This window comes from Bicyclus anynana, chromosome Z (genome assembly GCF_947172395.1).
Source record: "Bicyclus anynana chromosome Z, ilBicAnyn1.1, whole genome shotgun sequence".
NCBI lineage: Eukaryota > Metazoa > Arthropoda > Insecta > Lepidoptera > Nymphalidae > Bicyclus > Bicyclus anynana.
Window position 1 is genome coordinate 14132768 of NC_069110.1, and position 19527 is coordinate 14152294.

The 19527-nt window shown below is 37.7% G+C and overlaps 1 protein-coding gene across 2 annotated transcripts in view; it reads left to right on the forward strand.

The window, feature by feature from the left end:
• The window catches only part of LOC112047825 (neprilysin-2), a 95663-nt gene that overhangs the window by 27035 nt on the left and 49101 nt on the right, over window positions 1-19527 (forward strand). For both annotated transcript variants that reach the window (XM_024085084.2, XM_024085085.2), the window contains exon 2: window positions 11763-11813. In XM_024085084.2, coding sequence (XP_023940852.1) covers window positions 11763-11813 — 51 coding nt within the window. The remainder of the gene's footprint in view (window positions 1-11762; window positions 11814-19527) is intronic.

A 19527-nucleotide genomic window follows, 5' to 3' on the forward strand; every position in this document is an offset into this window, starting at 1 on the left:
CAAGAAGCAAGAAGGGGCCACTAAAGTAGCTGAAGCGCGCGACAGCCAATTGTGGCAGGTGCTCGACACTTGTGGTCGATAGCTGCTACTTTTTTAACCCATTCATGCAGTAACATAATCTCTTTTTTTTCGTGTTGAGTAAGTGCCGATGGCTCCATGTGGGACCACTACGGCGTCACTGGGGGGGCGAGCGCAGAAGCATCGCCTGATGAGACCCGAAGACTGAAATAAAGATAGAGGACGGAATGACTTCCAAGGGCGACTTCTTTGAGACTCGGACCTCGGCTTAGAGGGCCATTCGGGAGGGTGTAACCGTGATCTGAGTGAATCAGTTCGGACGCTCCCGAGATCGTGAGTTAGAAAACCCACGTCCGGGTGTCGCTGTGTTGCTTGTGATTGTGTTACCCGGGAAGCATTGTCGGTCGTCATGTCATCGTCTGGATCGTAAAGGACGTTCTTGGGACGCCTCTGCTTGAAGTTAGCGTTAAGGTTGGGAGTGTAGTAGCAGGCCTCAACCACTAGTTGGTTGGGATGGATGGCAGCTCTGTCGAAATAGTTTCGAGAGAGCTGTTTCATGTAACTAGGTATTGAAGGTAAATCTAAGTCTCTATGGAGGTCGTTATTGCGTACAAACCACGGTGCGCCCGTGATTTGTCGCAGAAACCGGTTTTGCAATGTTTGGAGTGGCTTAAGGGTCGTTTTGGGACGGTGAGCAAACACTAAACTAGCGAAGGTTAAGATCGGACGGATAACATAAGCGCGCGAGTGGCGTGTGGCGGTGGACACAAAAAGTTGTGTCAGCGTTTAGTGGCCGGTGCGAGCCACAAGAAACGAGCAGCGATGATTGTAGCGTGTGGCGACCACCGGCGTCAACCGTGTGCGGCGAGTCCATGTAAAATGTATGAAAACTACAGGAAATATGCCGGTACCGGCGTTTTGAGGTTGTGGCTGGTGGCCCGTGTGCGGGAGCCCTATGACCGCCTGACATTTTGATATTTTACGTTAATTAGGTCGCATTGTACAAAACATTTAAACGATAGAGAATATCATGACGTCCCGGGACGCTCGACTGAAGTGAAACTTAATCCTACCGTATGCGTGAGAGAAAGGGAAGCCAGACAGAGTGGCGCCGTAACGCGTTACGTTACGAAGCGGTTTACCCTCCCATAAGAAGTTGTAGAAAAACTACTATTAAAAAAATACAAATAAATCTATTCACAGATCCACAATTACGTTGACAGTCACAAAGTAGAAACTAATCAATAAAATGTGTTCAAATTCCCAAGCGTGAAACGTATAGGTTTACACGTGTATTCATACAACCATTGCTTGTGTAAATGCAACTAAGTATCAAAATCAAACAAGCCTTTCATGCATTACAAATCGATTCACAGAGAGCCATTGGTTATTTCATATCATGCTTTAACACGTGCGGCACGAGGTCAATTGACCTCGTACCAGCAAAAAAGGATTTTAGCGTCTTCAAGAGTTAAGAGAGATAAACCTCGTTTAAGTCGTCAGGCTAAAGTACAGAAAAATCAGTACCGCAGCGACCTTGTTAATACAAGCAATAACTAAGCCCTTAGCCCTTGTAAACATAATAAATTACTGTTTTATTCAATCTGGAACGTTGAACTGAACTATGACCATTACGTATTTTGTACCTGAAAACACTCGGCTTGTCAATTGACCTAATCCGAACCTCCCGATTATGCAGTGCTCTTTTGCATAACTGTATACTATATAGTAATACGTATTTCCCAATTAAATCTTTGAATATATTAAAATTTAGTACGAAGCCCCATAGATCGACCGCTCATCTGGGGGAGGGAGGGAGGGAGGGGGGCAGCAAAGAAGGTTAAGGTGAAGAGCAGTTGCAAAGCCTGCACGAGATAGAAGCCTGATAAAGACATCAAATCTGTAAAAAACACCATTATATATGCGTGCTAAGCGATGCACAACAGCTGAGACGTAATAAGGTCAAACTCAATCAAGGCCGACCCGTATACACAACAAACACTATAATAGATATATCCTGCATAATTACAAATCACGACAACTGAAGAATTCGACCGTAACGGCACCGTTCGCCGTCATCATTAATACCAAATGCCTATCTCGCTCGAATCATTACGAATGCACGCAAAACATACAAGTACATGCAAAATACGTGCAGTGCAGTTATACCAGTAATTATACATAACGCTAACGCTATAATCGCCTCAATTAAATTTCTACAGAACGAATAATTTGTGTTTGTGTACCTGTAATTTCGATATTTATATTTGTATGTACTTTTATTGACTAGCGACCGCCCGTGACTTCTTCCGACCTCCTTAATCCAGCCCTCTTGCAAAATCCGTTCATAACGTTTATTAACTATAAACTACTTCTCTGCCAAATTTCATCTTTGTACGTCCTTTCGCATTTACGAGTATAGAACCTAAACCTAGAGGAAGTCAAATCTTGAAATTTTAATAGTTTTTACAAAATATTTTTATTTCTATACTATTGCTTAAAGACCTTGGCCCCTCTAGAAGTGCAGCTAGTTCTATATTAGAACGAGTATCCAAAGCTGCTCTAATAGGATCTTACCAAATTTGGCTAGGCAGGGAGAACAACACGAGCAGAGAACGGGGAGTGTTGATCGATCGTCAAGGAATTCCTTAGCCCTACATCCTGTAGTCACAAGTCCAGGACTCTGCTCGGAGTTTTTCTTTCTACCACGCAATGGACCAGACACCCGCACGGTGTATCCATGGAATGCTATGATATTCGTCTGTATAGATCAAAACACAGCTATTATTAAAATTTAAGTTTATATATTTATCTTTTTGCATAAGAACTGATGACCAATAATAAATTTTTTCTCAATATGGTAATACATGTTTATAGGAAAAAAACCAATTCCACGCGAAAGATATCGATCGATGTGAGTTTGTTTTTTAAGGATAATTTATACGTTAAAAAATCACGAGTGTCCGTTTATTTTGAATTATTTAGTTAGATTTGTGATTTAGTATTAATCATATAAAATCAAATCATTATCATTTCAATTAGGCTTAGTTTACAAGCACTTTCGAAATGTCAGTTTATATATTTAAGATAATGGTCATAAAAATTAAAGTTACGAGGGTTCCAAACGCGCCTTGGTCCGAGAAGAACCCACAACAAATTCAGCCAGGATTTTCCTTTTTTAGTTTATCAAAATTTAACAATAAGTGTATAAGTAAAGTAGCCTGTCATGTAATACATTTAATTTCCAAGCAATTTTGTCGTTTATATCATCATTAACACTATAAGTACTTTATTATTTGCATATTTATTAATATTTTTTCACAGCCATTCGATGTCTAAGAGTACGCTAATAGTAAAGCAATTTTGTAAAAGTAACAGGGTATCTGCGATCATTACTTTCGGAGCTACAGAGGCAAATTTGCGCTGCCGCGGATCCCTGAAAAACGCCCCATACAAAATGGTACGAACTTATGACGTCGTAGGCAATTAATGATCGTTTGATTTGTATGTGCGTTCAAACAAAATTACTAATATCTTTGTTATTTCTGCGTTTATGTTTATAGTTAATTTATTAAAAAATGTCACATTTAATGTAAGGAAGCTAAAACTGTGTGAATTTTCATCTAATTACGATAAAACATTTATAGTGCATTTAGAAATTTTATAATCTTATTTATTTTGCAAATATCCAGTCAATCTTTGGTTATTATGTATAAATTGGTTAACATTGACCTTATTTACCCGAAATCAATATATTCAAACCTAGTCATCATCCCCATTATCTCTTAACAACCTGAATATTATGTTTCACATGTCATTGATTTGCTTCATTAGCGCACGGGTGCTACGAACGATAGGTTAAGTTACAATGTGGCGTACTAACTGTGTAGTAGAACTCACACAAACCAACCGTTGATATTCGAATTATATTGACGTGATGGAATGGCGACCCCGCACTAGTAAGCGCAATGTTGGCCGACCCCCCACCAGGTGGACTGACGACATCAAGCGAGTCGCAGGGATTCGCTGGATGCAGGTGGCTCAGTATCGTGATGTTTGGAAGTCCTTACAAAAGGCCTATGTTCTGCAGTGGACGTCCATCGGCTGATATGATGATGATGATGATTGACGTGACAACTTATATAATTCGATGGAGCCGGCTGTACACTCGAAAAAAGATGACGTCACTCGTCATTCCCTCGCTCTAGGGTTGCCAACTTTTTTTACAAGAAATAAAGTATATTCTGTTCTATGAAGATTATTAAAGAGTATTTTAGAAAAACGATCATTTTCTTTTGGAAAATGCAAATATTTCATCAGTGTTTTCTTAAGACGTTTTCACGTTCAACTACCGTTAGTAAACCGACTTTATGGATAACCGATTTTTTGAAAAAACATAATATGTAATGAAAAATGTAAGTAAATTACAAACAAACAACTCTAAATGGGGATGATGACTAGGTTTGAATATGTTGATTTTTATGATACATTCGAGTACATAAGGTCAATGTTAACTAATTTATACATAAAAAGCAAAGATTGTCTGGATATTTGCAAAATAAATTAGATTATAAAATTTCAAAATCTATTAAAAATCTTTTAATGTAATTAGAAGAAAATTCATACAGTTTTAGCTTCCTTACATTAAATGTGACATTTTTTAATAAATGAACTATAAACATAAACGCACAATAACAAAGATATTAGTAATTTTGTTTGAATGCACATACAAATCTAACGATTATTACGTTGCCTACGACGTCATTAGTTCGTGTCATTTTGTATGAGGCGTTTTTCAGGGATGCGTGGCAACGCCGCAAATCTGACCCTTTAAATCCCTGTAGCTCCGAAAGTAGTGATCGCACATACCCTGTTCCTTTTACAAAATTGCTTTACTATTAGCAATCTCTTAATTTATATACAATTTAAAAAACTGGCATCATCCCTATTATGTAATTTCACACCCACGCAGTTTTTCCCCCTGACGCCCGCATATCATGAAGTATTATCAACAAACTTGCCAGACTATAGTATCGTAGACACCCCTGCTGCAGTTTTATAACAGTACTAGTTGACGGAGGTAATGGTATTAAATCCTATATTCCTATAATATTGGTATGCAATGTGTTGCCAACATAATATCAGACCTGAAAAGTACTGTTCAGTACTATCTGTTTTGAACAGCTATGCGGTCTTCTCATATTATCAGGTGAAACTTTTTTATCAATGATACGGGGCCCCCGGACTGCAGGGACCCCTTACGTGTGAAAGCAAAAATTAGTAAAATGTACACAATAGACTTAGTCTAGTGCTTCTCGAAAAAAACTAACAAAATCTAAACCTTACCCCTGCCTTGTACATACAATGTATTCTGTGCCCCTACTACAACCCCAACCCTATTACTATGTAAAATAAGTACCAAAATGTTTATTGCAACAATATAATACACAAGATATAGTGTTTTTTTTAGGGTTCGAGAGTCAAGATATAGTTTTTATTTAGAATGGGGAATTAGAATTTTTTTGGGAGACTTTTCGAGATTTACCGCTCGTCTATAGGACCCCCCAACTAATTTTGATACTGGGCCCCTCCAAGGCACGCTACGCCACTGGTGCTTACACTTAGAACTCTAATTCCCACAAATTCGATTCCCACAGCTGGAAAATATTTGTGTGATGAGCATGGGTGTTTTCCAGTGTCTGTGTGTATTTATACATTATATAAGTATTTATATGTAGTATATAATTGTATATTAATATTATAATATCAACTATCTTAGCACCCATAACACAAGCTACTCTGTATGCTTACTTTGGGGCTAGATAGTGATGTGTATTGTTTAAGTATATTTATTTATTTATTTATTTATTTATTTATTTAACCCTGTATAGTTATAAGAATAAGTGAGCTTAAGTTCCATAATGTATTCTTACTCAAAAAAAAACCCCAGTCAATATATTTAAACAGCAGACGCTCCGCGGTTTTTGTTCCCGTTGCCGTGGATATTAAATGTAGCCTATGTAACTTACTGATAATATAGCTTTCCTTGGCAAATGATTGTAAATTCCGTGTTAAGTGATTACAGTCACCTATAAATATCTGCTATACCAGGAGAACTATCAAAAGGGCGCCTTTTCATTAATTAATTAATTTAGTTTAGTTTATGCAAAATCTGTCCATCAGTCGTGATAGCCCAGTGGACATGACCTCTACCTCCGATCTCGGAGGGTGTGGGTTCGAATCCGGTACGGGGCATGCACCTCCAACTTTTCAGTTGTGTGCATTTTAGGAAATTAAATATCACGTGTCTCAAACGGTGAAGGAAAACATCGTGAGGAAACGTAACGTAACGTAAAAGAATTTCTTAATTCTCTGTGTGTGTGAAGTGTGCCAATCCGCATTAGGCCAGCGTGGTGGACTATTGGCCTAACCCCTCTCATTCTGAGAGGAGACTCGAGCTCAGCAGTGAGCCGTATAAAGACGTATCTATATTATTGATGCCAAGTAAACATCAATAATATAGATACGTCTTTTTAGCTAAACGCATCCTATACACTGCGAAGCTGAATAATTATTATCGATAATGAATAGCAATTACGATAGAAAGCAGCCGTTCAGAGAGATCCACCGGTCGCTTTGACCCGTTTATAAATAACTATGCAAACAGATACTCACCTATGCATTCAAAGTACCTATACGCAGTTAATTATTTTATAGGCATGCAACGCAGGATATTCAACTTCATTTTATGGAATTCCTGGATAGCTATTCCTTAAAGATTGTTTTTTTAAGGTTCGTTGTCCTTTCAAGTATTTTTTTTTAAATTTTATGTCCCTTTACTGCGATCACATCTGATGTTAAGTGATGATGGAGTCTAAGATAGAAGCGGGCTTACTTGAATGACTATCATCATTACAACCCATATTCGGCTCACTATTCAGCATGAGAGGGGGTTTAGGCATTAGTCCACCACGCTGGCCAATTTGATAGGCAGACTTCACACACATAGACAATTAAGAAAATTTTCATGTATGTAGGTTTCCTCACGATTTTTTTTCCTTCACCGTTTGAGACACGTGATATTTAATTTCTTTAAATGCACATAACTGAAAAGATTCTATAGGCCAGTGGATATGACCTCTGCCTTCGATTCGGACGGCGTAGGTTCGAATCGGGTCAGGGACATGCACTTCCAACTATTACGAAGAGGTATATAAGTTTGAGCATTATTATTACGAGTTTGGAGTAGGTTACTCTTAATTAGTTCAGTTATATGGGATATGATTTCAACAGATAAATCAACATTGCCGAGAGCACAATTTAAATTGCAGTAGCAACTTTACCCGTACATGAACAGGTACACCTTTGATATAACAGACACTTACAGGTATAAATTCACATTTATGATGTTCAACAGAAACTGTAACCGCGGCAAAGTAGGAAACTGTTCATTACCGGAGATCATGCGATTAGACATATGTGTCACAGTGCCAATCGTGGAACTGTTTGTCCATTATAAACCCCGACGAACTCTGCCGTCGTCACTTATCATCATATGGGATCAAGAGTCAACTGTCCTTGACACGCGATCTCACCTGATGTTAAGTAACGATGCAGTCTACAGTGGAATTCATAGATGTTGTAGGCACCCCCAGGGGTCCATTCACCCTCTGAGTGTCTAATCCTCAAATGAATACAGTTTAACAATGGAATTCATAACGACGTAGGGGCACCCCCAGGGTATCATTCACTCGCTGGGTGTCGAATCCTCAAACGCATAGAGTTTAATAGACGTTGTAGGGGCACCCCTAGCAGTCCATTCACCCGCTGAGTGTCCAATCCTCAAACGCACAGAGTTTAAAAATAGAATTCATAGACGTTATAGGGGCATCCCAAGGGACCATTCACCCGCCGAGTGTCGAATCCTCAAACGCATAGACTTTAACAGTGGAAGGTCAGTCAGGAACAGTCGAAGGCTCAGAGTCACACAGCGCGATGAACCAAGCTATGCGCGGAGTATAGATATACTTTTTACTTATATTTCTGATTCGATCACGCACTGAGGAGATCCTCAGAAGAAGCCATCGACATATCTCAGTGACTCGCGAAGCTGGAGCAATGGGCGGGCGGGGCACTTAGTTCGAAGAGCCGATGGACGTTGGGGTCCAAAGTGCTGGAATAGCGACTTCGCACTAGAAAGGGCAGTGTTGGTCGACCCCCCACCAGGTGGACTGACATCAAGCGAGTCGCAGGGATTAAAAGTCCTACAAAAGGCTTATGATGATGAATGATAAAAAACTGGCATCTCATAATTAAAATAAGTCTTACATAATTTTATTTAAAAAAGTCCCGGGTTCAAAAATCCGCGCGAAAGGATCAGCTTTGACCTGGCAAGAGGTCACTACCTGCAAATGCACGCAACTATAAAGTTGGTCAGGTATAAGGTCCTTAAAAAAAGTTTCATATTATTCATTTTGTTACTGTTCCCTTTATTCTGAAAGCCATTTTTGATAACGTCGTAAATCTTTCGAAGGTAATTTTTTGAAGGTAAAGTTGTGAGCTTGTAGAAGGTAAATTTTTGGACCTCTTTGAACCGATTTTAAAAATTCTTCTACAATAATTTTAACGTTATTTGTGAGTGGCACAGGCTATATTTTAACCATGTTTTCTCACAGTAACGTGAACTATGCGGGTGAAACCGCGAGGCGTCAACTAGTTTAAAATATGAATACTAAAATTGCACTAACTCTCATACAAAGATATCGGTATGTACTAACAGCTAAATAGTTGTTGGAATTTTTTAGGGTCAATACATTTTAATCGGACCAGTGGGAGGTCCAATACGAAGGGTAAAAATTTCTTAAAAAAAGAAAAATGTTTAAAGAACCTATGAATATACTGGAATACAAGGTTCTTCAAACCAAAGAAATGGACTGGATTCCATTTTACTAATTTTAGCTTTCACACATAAGGGGTTCCCGCAGTCTAGGGGCCCCGTATCATTAATACGGCTGATACGGCGGTTCCTACACCCCTGATAGAGTTTTAGCGAGACTATGGACACTCATATTTATGGAGAAGAAAAATCTCTATAGTGGTGATTTGGAGTCCTTACAAACACATGTGCTGTGTCCAGCAGTAGACGTCCAATTGATATTATTTATAGATATACATGTTTCAATAAAATTATGAATAGATTACAGATAGAAAGGTTATTGAAACCAGTTGTTACACTGCAAGTGAGATCGCACTCAGTCGCTAATTCGACATCGAACGTAAACAAACAATCAATTTAATATTTACGTTGTCATGACGTAGGTGATTGTGGTTATCTGGTGCCAGCACTATAGCTGACACTAAAGTCATTAAAGATTTTCCTTGAAATGCCAATTATGTATTTAATGTGACGCTTAAGATCCTAATCACGTAGATTTAATTACTTTTCTAAAAATATGTTAATAGAACCACAATCGCGGTTAATCCGTGGGACTTTGCAAGGTAAATTCCCATCATTATCCACCCATATTCAGCTCACTGCTGAGCTCGAGTCTTCTCTCATAGTGAGGGGGGTTAGGCCAATAGTCCACCATGCAGGTGCAATGCGGATTGACAGACTTCTTATACGCAGAGAGAATTAAGAAAATTTTCTGGTATGAAGATTTCATCACGATGTTTTTCCTTCACCGTTTGGAAAATGCAAACAACTGAAAATGTGGACGTACATGCCCCGGACCGGATTCGAACCCACACCCTCCAAAACGGAGGCAGAGGTCATATCCACTGGGCTATCATGGCTGTCATAACATAAAACAAGAAGACTTCGAACAGTGCAACAGCGAATCCCTGCGACTCGCTTGATGTCGTCAGTCCACGAAGTGGGGGTCGACCAACACTGCGCTTACTAGTGCGGGGTCGCCATTTCAGAAATAAATAGAGGCACTAAATAATCCCTAATAATAAACCTAATGCGCGTCTAATTAAGAATCACCTCTGTTTTTTGCCCTTAAAGAGAATAGCGGTTCTATGAGCGTTGAAAACAATTAATGTATGAGACGGACCGTGCAAGCAAATATCTAAAGTTCAAGGCATTGTTTTGAGGTTAATAAACGATGCTTGCCAACGCTTGCAACAAATAGAAGTGGCAATCGGAGCGGTTCCGTGCCTGAGGCATAATCTTGAAGCTATGTTTGATCGGTTTAATGAGAAGTTACGGCTTGAGTGAGATCTCACCCAGTCTTAGATGGTAGTATGCTAACTTGAAAAGGAAGCGGTGCGTAGTACCGGAATGGTAAATACTATATCGCTTTACGACGTCTTTGACCGTATATACAAGTAACTAGACACAGTCGAAGCCTACCAGAACATGCTTAGTGCTATCTCAGAATAAAAGGCAGATATAGTGCACGGAACACGACGGTGTCATAGCCGTTTCAAATACAGAATTCAAAAAAGAATACATTCTCGATTCTGTACGACACGAAGCGTCGCATCAGTAATTTTAATATTATTCAAGTCAGTCTTATGTTTTTAAATATTTTAAAAACTGTTCACTTAAACTAAAGAAATAAGATGGAGTATTTTTATTGGTAAATATTGATTATTATATTAATTTACGTAATTGTTGTTGGTGTTAAATCTTAAAATACAAATTATGAAAAAAGTTTCTATATGCGAATTTCAAGGAATTTTGTTGCTTGTAATGACTCATTCTGGATCATTGTTTATTCTATGAGTGCTATTTAGAAAATAAATAGCCCCGGGCCGAGATGGAATTCGAATCTAGCATTACTTTCAGATACATGTAGTCTAATTTAGTTAGTACTAAGCATTGAGATCACTATAGTTACAAATGTTATTTCTACTTGGTTACTACTCTTTCAAACCAAATATTTCAAGGTAATCTCGACCTCTAATATCTTATACCTACTCGTACAACCAAATTCAGAATAACATTACCATTAAAATCAGCGTATACCTACGTAGGTACACTGAGTCATAAGGTCAATGTAAAAGTACAATTCATTTGGCTAATTCATTCAATATTCGCAACTGCAAGTAGGCCAAGAGACCGAAAGCGATTGCGTCCATTGTTTTGAATTTAAATGGCTGGATATTACACGATACAAACTTGAACCTAGTTTTTATGCGACACTGCCCAGTGAATTCGTTACTGTCCTTAACACTTACAAGTCACAACAAAAAATGTCAATCTACTTGTAAATTCTGTAGGTTACCTCACGATGTTTTTCCTTCACCGTTTATGACACGTGATATAAAAGTTAGAGGTGGTATACCTTATCAGCTGAGAGACGTCCACTGCTGGACAAAGGCCTCTTGCATGGACCTCCAAGCACAACGATCTTGAGCCGCCAGCATCCAGCGGCTCCCTGCAACCCGCTTGATATCCTCGGTCCACCTAGCGGGGGGTCGCCCAAAACTGCGCTTTCCGGTGGGGGTCGCCATTCTAGCACCTTGGGACCCGAACGTCCATCGGCTCTTCGAACTATGTGACCCGCCCATTGCCACTTCAGCTTCGCGACTCGCTGAGCTATGTCAGTGACTTTGGTTCGTCTGCGGACCTCCTCATTCCTGATTCGATCACGCAGAGAAACTCCAAGCATAGCTCGCTCCATCGCCATAACGATTTCGAACTTCGAAAATTCGGATGCACTAAGTCTAAGTTGGAGACCAAAGACTAAGTTCAAAAAGCCTTGTATTAATAACACTTTTTTTTTCTTTTGCAGTGGGGACCCAGAGTATATCACCACGAACTATAACATGCGCAACAATGTCAAGTAAGTTACAAATCAAGAAATAAGTAAAGTTAGTAAGTCGCTTAACAGAAACAAACGTTTTTATAGCTAGGGTTGTCAACCGTACCATAATAATTAGTATTGTACTATATTTCGGCTTTGCATACTTTACATACTGTTGTTTTTTCATACTGTTGAAAAAATATATTATTACTTAAAAATACTATATTTTCATGAATAAAATGGTTCATCTATAAATGAAAAAAAACTTCAAAAAAACAATATTAATCGTATATAATAATAAAAAGAAATTAAGAGCGCATCAATTTTTTTTTACATTTTTCTATACTCTATTAAAATTACATTTCCAAAATTTGTATAAATGATTTATTGACTGGCCTTGGATTCCGAGGTATAAACCTAACGGCATTCCACTATATTTATAAATATAATAATAATAATATTTAATGTATATTTTGTCGCTTATAAAATACGGTAAATATTTTTAAAGTAAAGAAGTTTGAAATGTTGGCAACCCTAGTACTAGCTAATTTCTAGCTGAGTGGTACTCTTTAGTACGAGTAATAAGCGTCGTTACTGTTTAGTACACTTATTAATTTTACTTATTTCATTAGTTACAAACAAAATGATAGTCTGTCAGGTATTATACATTGCTTGTACGCAACTTTTGCCACGTAAATGCTTAGAGGAATTCTGGGCATTTATGTATCTAGGATTTTATGTATCACGATATAAAATGCAAACCAAATTAATAAAATTAATAAACCAAATAATTTCCCCCCAATGTGGCCCCATGTTTAAATTTCATTTACTTACCTACTTACGATACAGGTCTTCAGGTCACCGATTTACATACGTCGACCAAATTTCAACTCAATCAAGTAGTTACCGAGGAAATAGTCTGTGACATACAGACAGACAGTCAAGCAAGTGATTTTGAATTTTCTTTTGAAGTTAAGAGCCCTAAAAAAAGTAAAAAGTACATATTTAATTTCTATGTTTACATTCAAACAGAGAAAAATCCAAAAATAATGATCGGAAAGAAATTAAGGCACTATTACAAAATTTTCTTTCTTGACAATTTTGTAATAATAATGTCATAAGTGTCCTAGTTTGTATGGAGGTTTTAAACGCTGGCATTTAGTTACCACTTATTACAATGTCCGCATGCGCTTAGCCATGCTCAGACCAATTATTGTACAGGACCTGCCTCGCTAGACATTATTTTTCTGTCAAAGTATATGATCAACGATCTAATGCGATTATAAAAACTGTCTCTATAGAATCGATGTTAAATAGTTGTAATCGTGTTCGTCGGTTAATGAACTCCGTAAAAATACCTCTTTGTGTAATTGAATTGTGTAAAAAACTGCCAAAAACTTCTAGTTTTACCAAATCTATGCTCGTTTTCCTCAGAAAATGACAGACAATTTTGTTCGTGACTATGAATGCGATACAGGTCCTTCTATAATTGGTCTGAGTAGCCATGCGATTTATAATTAATCCTAAATAGCTAAACGGTAAAAGAGCTGGACTCATTAGCGAGATGTCGTGACTCACCCCCACCCGTACGACAATAGCCCAGGCAATCTTTATAATACAGTATTGTCCGACTAGTTAGAGGTAAATGGGCATATTGGTAATTTAAAAATCTATGGTAAAGATTCTTCAAAAATACGCAGACTAAAACTAAATTTTGATTTAAAATGCTACTCATGCCTTAATCAATCGATAACCGATTCTGCCACTTATCGCCATTTATCGATTTGAAAAGAAAATTGACGCCTTTTTATGTCTTGATTGTTGATTAGAAACGATCTCTTGTTATTGTTAATAATTGTCTGATAGCAGTTTCTTTGTATTTCATGTTGAAGCTATTTAAGTTTAATTTAGAGACGAAAATACCGCTTATATAACCGTTCGCATACCGATAATATAAGAGCGAACTATATTTTTTAATTATTTAATGTCTACTTGTTTAGACACATTTCACAGGTACGATTCCCCAATGATAGTTTATGATTAAATTAATAAATAAAACTGTTTAATATCACGAAAATGTTTTCTCATTATGGACTAGTTGTCCAGAACGAGATCTCTAACTTAAAAAACGTTTATTAATATCCCTTGCAGGATATTGTGTGAACCGCTCCGAGGCACGTATTTGAGGCACGATCCGCAGGCAATCTTTATTAACCCAATAAGTATCATCTCAAGCAATATAATTTGCATTTAGAACACTTGCAAACCGTAAACATTGCCTTCTCAAGTGTTTTTCGCGTTTAACGTAATTTTCCTCCCAAACCTTGTTGACATTATTGTTGCATTGGTGGAAGAGTGGTGTGACTGTAGGTTTTTATATTTTTGAGGCTTTTATGATCTACGAGCCTGCCCATGAAGAAAATAGCAGCTAGTGGGGCATTCCATATCTTTGCAGTGTGTTTATAGAATGACGAACAAAACCGCTTTATACGTGTCATAAGAACATCGACTACTTAGTTATGATCTCTAAGTCGGATTGGCAGACTTCACACACGCACAGAATTAAGAAAATTCTCTGGTATGCAGGTTTTCTCACGATGTTCTTTCCTTCACCTTTTGAGACATGTGATATAGAATAGAATAGAATATATTTATTTGTCCACACACAAGTAATAAAATAAAATAAACAAACAGAACATACGAAAATCAAAAAAGGTGTCCACCTCAGCACGATGCCACAGCGAGCTGTGGCGCTGGTTTTCAGGTGAAACCTTGTGTGTTCACGATATGATATTTAAAAATTCACTTCATGTTGACTTCAAATGCACACAACTGAAAAGTTGGAGGTGCATGCCACAGATCGGATTCGAACCCACACCCTCCGGAATCGGAGGCAGAGGTCATATCCACTGGGCTATCACGGCTCGTAATATATTATATCTATATAACTTTACGGCGACCAAACTTTGAAGCATAGGATTATTCAGTGCTCCAATACCTATGAACGTTCAGCCCGACTATTTAACGAATCGTTTGCAGTAAGCTAGTATTTGTAGAATCATTCTTAATAGTAGTAATTTAATTATTATATTATGAAAAACTTTAAACCAAGACAAAACTGTCTTGGGAAACTTTACCCCTAATTGGTTCTAATACGGCTTTATTACATACCAAAGCTGTTTGGTTTGCTTTAATAAAATGTTATTAAGAGGAAACCCCTTACATCCTTACATATGTTCTACAATTTTACGAAATTAAATTAAAATAGATTAAAACAGTTATTAATTAAAAACAAAACAAATTGTCATACGTTTAGCAGTTTTGAGTATTCCGCGGAAAGACAGACAGACGAAGCGGACATTGTTTTATAAATAATATTATTTGACATTTGAGAGCCTCAATAACTCAACGGTAAGAGCGGTAGGTCTGTCTCATCATTGAGGGGTGGTGGTTCGATCCCCGCCCCGTTGGTCTATTGTCGTACCCACTCCTAATAGGTACAGTCTTTCCCGACTAGTTGGAGGGTAATGGGAATATTGGTCACATTTAAGAGATACAGCAAATATTCTTTAAAAAAAATTATTCATGATAGAAGATTAAAAAAATATATATATTTAGTAAACACTATGAAAAATTTAAAAAATTATAAATATTATTTTTTATTCACTGCACTGACGATTAATAATATACTCACTAGAAATCCTTATTAGAAATGTTTCCGGTATAAGTTTGCAACTATAATATTCATCTCTACTGTTTGCAATCCAGCAATTGCAATACCTAGACCACTGAACCAACGAGGAAGTTGAGTGAACAGTGTCATATAAAATCCAACAGTTGTATTTCCAATACGTAAGTGTTTGTACTTTCCTACCTGCTCCGTATTCACTATTCACGGCTTTCACAAAAGTGCCACATACAGAAAAAGCTGCGAATTGATTTCTCTCAAAGCAAAGCAGATCAGTCGTAGTAAAGTGTACTTTGTGTGGAGAATCAGGTTGCGGGATGAAAGCGACAAGTAGTGACTTCTTTTTATGGGTACCTACTTCCTTTTAGTACAAGATCCCAATAAATCCACATACCCTTATCGACGATTCGAATGGAGCATTTTTTTATAATAACTCACGAGCAATTTAGTAGTGGTTTTTTTGTAGAAAAGGGTTCTGTGGGTTATCTTTATCAGGATGTCTAATAACAATGAGAGCAAAATGAAGTTATCACCTATCCATAAATGACAATTTCTGTGTGAGCAAGACCTGGATTCAACTATATTTTTTCCCTGTTACTCCATAATGCAATTAAATTTTATGAACCTTAACCTAAACTTTAATGCAATTAAATTTTATGAAAAATATCCCACTACATACCTAACTTGTACTACGCATACTCGTAGTTCAACTGAAATAATTATAATGGCGAGAGATTAACGACAGTTTCATATCTTTATGTGTTTATTAACTTTCTCATTAATTTATTTCTCCTTTTTTTTAAACGGTGGTCAGGGCTCCAGAGTGAGGAACCTTCTCACAATACGCGCCGTCTCAAAAATCACTGCCTTTTATCCGACTCTTGATCCAACAGTTAAGCGAAAGCTTCTTAAGGTGTTGGTCGAAGCTTTTCGCTATGAGACCATTGACTGAAACAACTAAGTATCGGAACAATAATAGTTGACTCAACATCACTTTATAGTTACCGTTGTTAAAGCTATTAAAAAATACTTAGGTTAAGCTAAGCTTCACTAATTTCAATACTTGACCATTTACAACTTTATAATTTGTTAACTGTTTCAAATTAATGACACACTATTTTTATTTAAGAAGAATTTAATTTCGTGAAAATTATGTCTTTAATAGAAATTTTACCAAGAATAATCGTAAATCCTAAGGATACAACTAGATACAAGAAATATAACGGCGTAGGCGCAAGGATTGCAGGTGTTATCCGGATATACCGTTACCAGTCCAGTTACGCAAGAGTTTATTGACCCCTAAGGTAAACAATACCTGGCTTACTATGCAAATGTAATCTAAAACATCGGCTTATGACAGTGATATATGGCCGACTCACAGAATACTAATGGCTGGCTACATAAGCCAGATATACTCCATTTTATGAAGATATAAGCTTGTGCCTCTACCATAAGTATTTTTTCTGGTGAGAGGCTTCGGCCGTGGCTAGTTACCACACTACCAGCAAAGGCGTAGCGTCGAGCGACACCAGCCTGAGGCATTTAATATTAGGGAATTTATAAAACGTGATTCGGCATCATCGGTCCATTTGCAGAGTACCTACGGATCCGAGACTTGGTCGCTAACTATAGAAGGTTCAAAGTCACTCTAAAAACATAAAAGCTTTATGCAGTTCGGCTCCTACAAGTGGACTTGTCAACACCTTGAAGTTATGGGAAATACTCCCGAGCACCCTGTATAGGGAGAGACATGATAGCCCAGTGGATATGACCTCTGCCTCCAACTCCGGAGGGTTCGAATCCGGCCCGTGGCATGCACCTCCAACTTTTCAAATGTGTGCATTTTAAGAAATTAAATATCACGTGTCTCAAACGGTGAAGGAAAACATCGTGAGGAAACCTGCACGCCAGAGGATTTCTTAATTCTCTGCGTGTGTGAAGTCTGCCAATCCGCATTGGGCCAGCGTGGTGGACTATTGGCCTAACCCCTCTCATTCTGAGAGGAGACTCGAGCTCAGCAGTGAGCGTATACTGGTTGATAACGACGAACAACGACCCTGTATAGAAAACCTGATGTTTCATAAATGCTTATAAAGTAAGCCTAATAGAAATAAATTTTGACTTTTATTTGGACATTGTTAAATATTGGTAAATATGTGGGCCAAAAAACACGTGGATAAAAACCACGCTTCTACTTTATCATAGCATACGATACTGTAGTTATTTGCGATTTTAGTATAAGTATTATTTTATTGTAGATAATATTTTCGTTATAGAAGCAGGTCGGAAATTACTGCTTTTCGCTTCCTACAGCGGAAATTGAATATGCGGCCAGGGAAGCGAGCTCGGTGATTAACGATAAAAAATTCATCCACACTGTCGATTCACTTCAGGAAAATATTATAATTTTTATTCGCAACTAACAGTAGAGAACTTGATATGTTTGGTATTCAGTATTCTTCTGTTTCTAATCTATATTAATATTACAAAGAGCTAAAGTTTGCGCTATTAAAGGGGTAAACTCTGCTTTTACTACTAGAATACCACATAATAAAATGCAAATCAAAATCTGCACTTGATAAGCATAAAGAAAAATATCTCTTAGGGTATGCAATTTTTTAATGCATGTATGAAGTCCACGCCATTGTTCATAGGCTATATTTTATCCCCCTATTCTCAAGAGGCGCGGGGCGTCGGTTAATCTTATAATGAAATTGGCATAATAGTATATCGCTTTTGGATTTGCTTAAATCTGTGAAATTTATAAAACAAAGTTGCTTTCACTGTTCCTATGTATGCTTAAATCTTTAAACTACGCAACGGATTTTGATGTGCTTTTTTAATAGATAGAGTGATTGAAGAGGAAGATTTATATGTATAATAACAACCATGGTTCCCACGGGATTTGTGAAAAACTGAAATCCACGCGTGAGCCGTGATAGCCTAATGGATATGACCTCCGATTTCGGAGGGTGTGAGTTTGAATCGGGTCCGGGGGATGCACCTCCAACTTTTCAGTTGAGTGCATTTTAAGAAATTAAATATCACGTGTCTCAATCGGTGAAGGAAAACATCGTGAGGAAACCTGCACACCAGAGAATTTCTTGATTCTCTGCGTGTGTGAACCCTGCCAATCCGCATTGGGCCAGCGTGGTGGACTATTGGCCTAACCCCTCTCATTCTGAGAGGAGACTCGAGCTCAGCAGTGAGCCGTATATGGGTTGATAACGACGAACGACGAAATCCACGCGTATGAAGTCGCGGGCGTCCGCTTATTATAAATAAACGGAGATTACTGCGATTCGTGTAAAGTGATGAAAATTTTCATTGGGAGACTCATGTTTACTATGGTTGTAATATAGACAGTTAACAAACCGTCGGAAACTATTATGTGGCCCGTGCCCCATTGCAAATTAATTAAGTTGGTCAAAGCTTTGAATGTGCTTCGCAGAATTCTGAAACGCAACTTCCTGTTGTGGTATTTCAATATAAAATATATCAGTATCGGGATATTGCAAAACAATCTTAATATAAAATATATGTATACCAAACGATATTTTCATACTAGACTTCGTCCGCGTGAAGCTTTCAACTACCCCTACCCTAACCCTACTCCTACCCTACCCTACCCTACCCTTTTGTAGATATTTATTAGATCTACAATTAATTAGAACATTTTATAGTTCTATCTTTTATAATTTAGGCAGCGTACGCAAAATAAGTAACTTTTCTGGCTGATTTTTTACACCTTGTGTCCGAAAAGTCCAAATATCTTACGGAACCTTATTTTTTTTCCAAAATAAAAGTTAGCCTAAGTATGTTACTTGTGGATAATTTAGCTTTCGAATGGCGAAAGAATTTTTAAAATATATCCAGTAGTTTTTGAGCCTATTCATTACAATCAAACAAACAAACAAACATACAAACAAAGTTTTCCTCTTTATATTAGTATATACATATGATATATAGACGGCCGTGTGGCGCAGTGGGTAGTGACCCTGCATCCACGGCCGTGGGTTCCATTCCCACAACTGGAAAATATTTGTGTGATGAGCATGGGTGTTT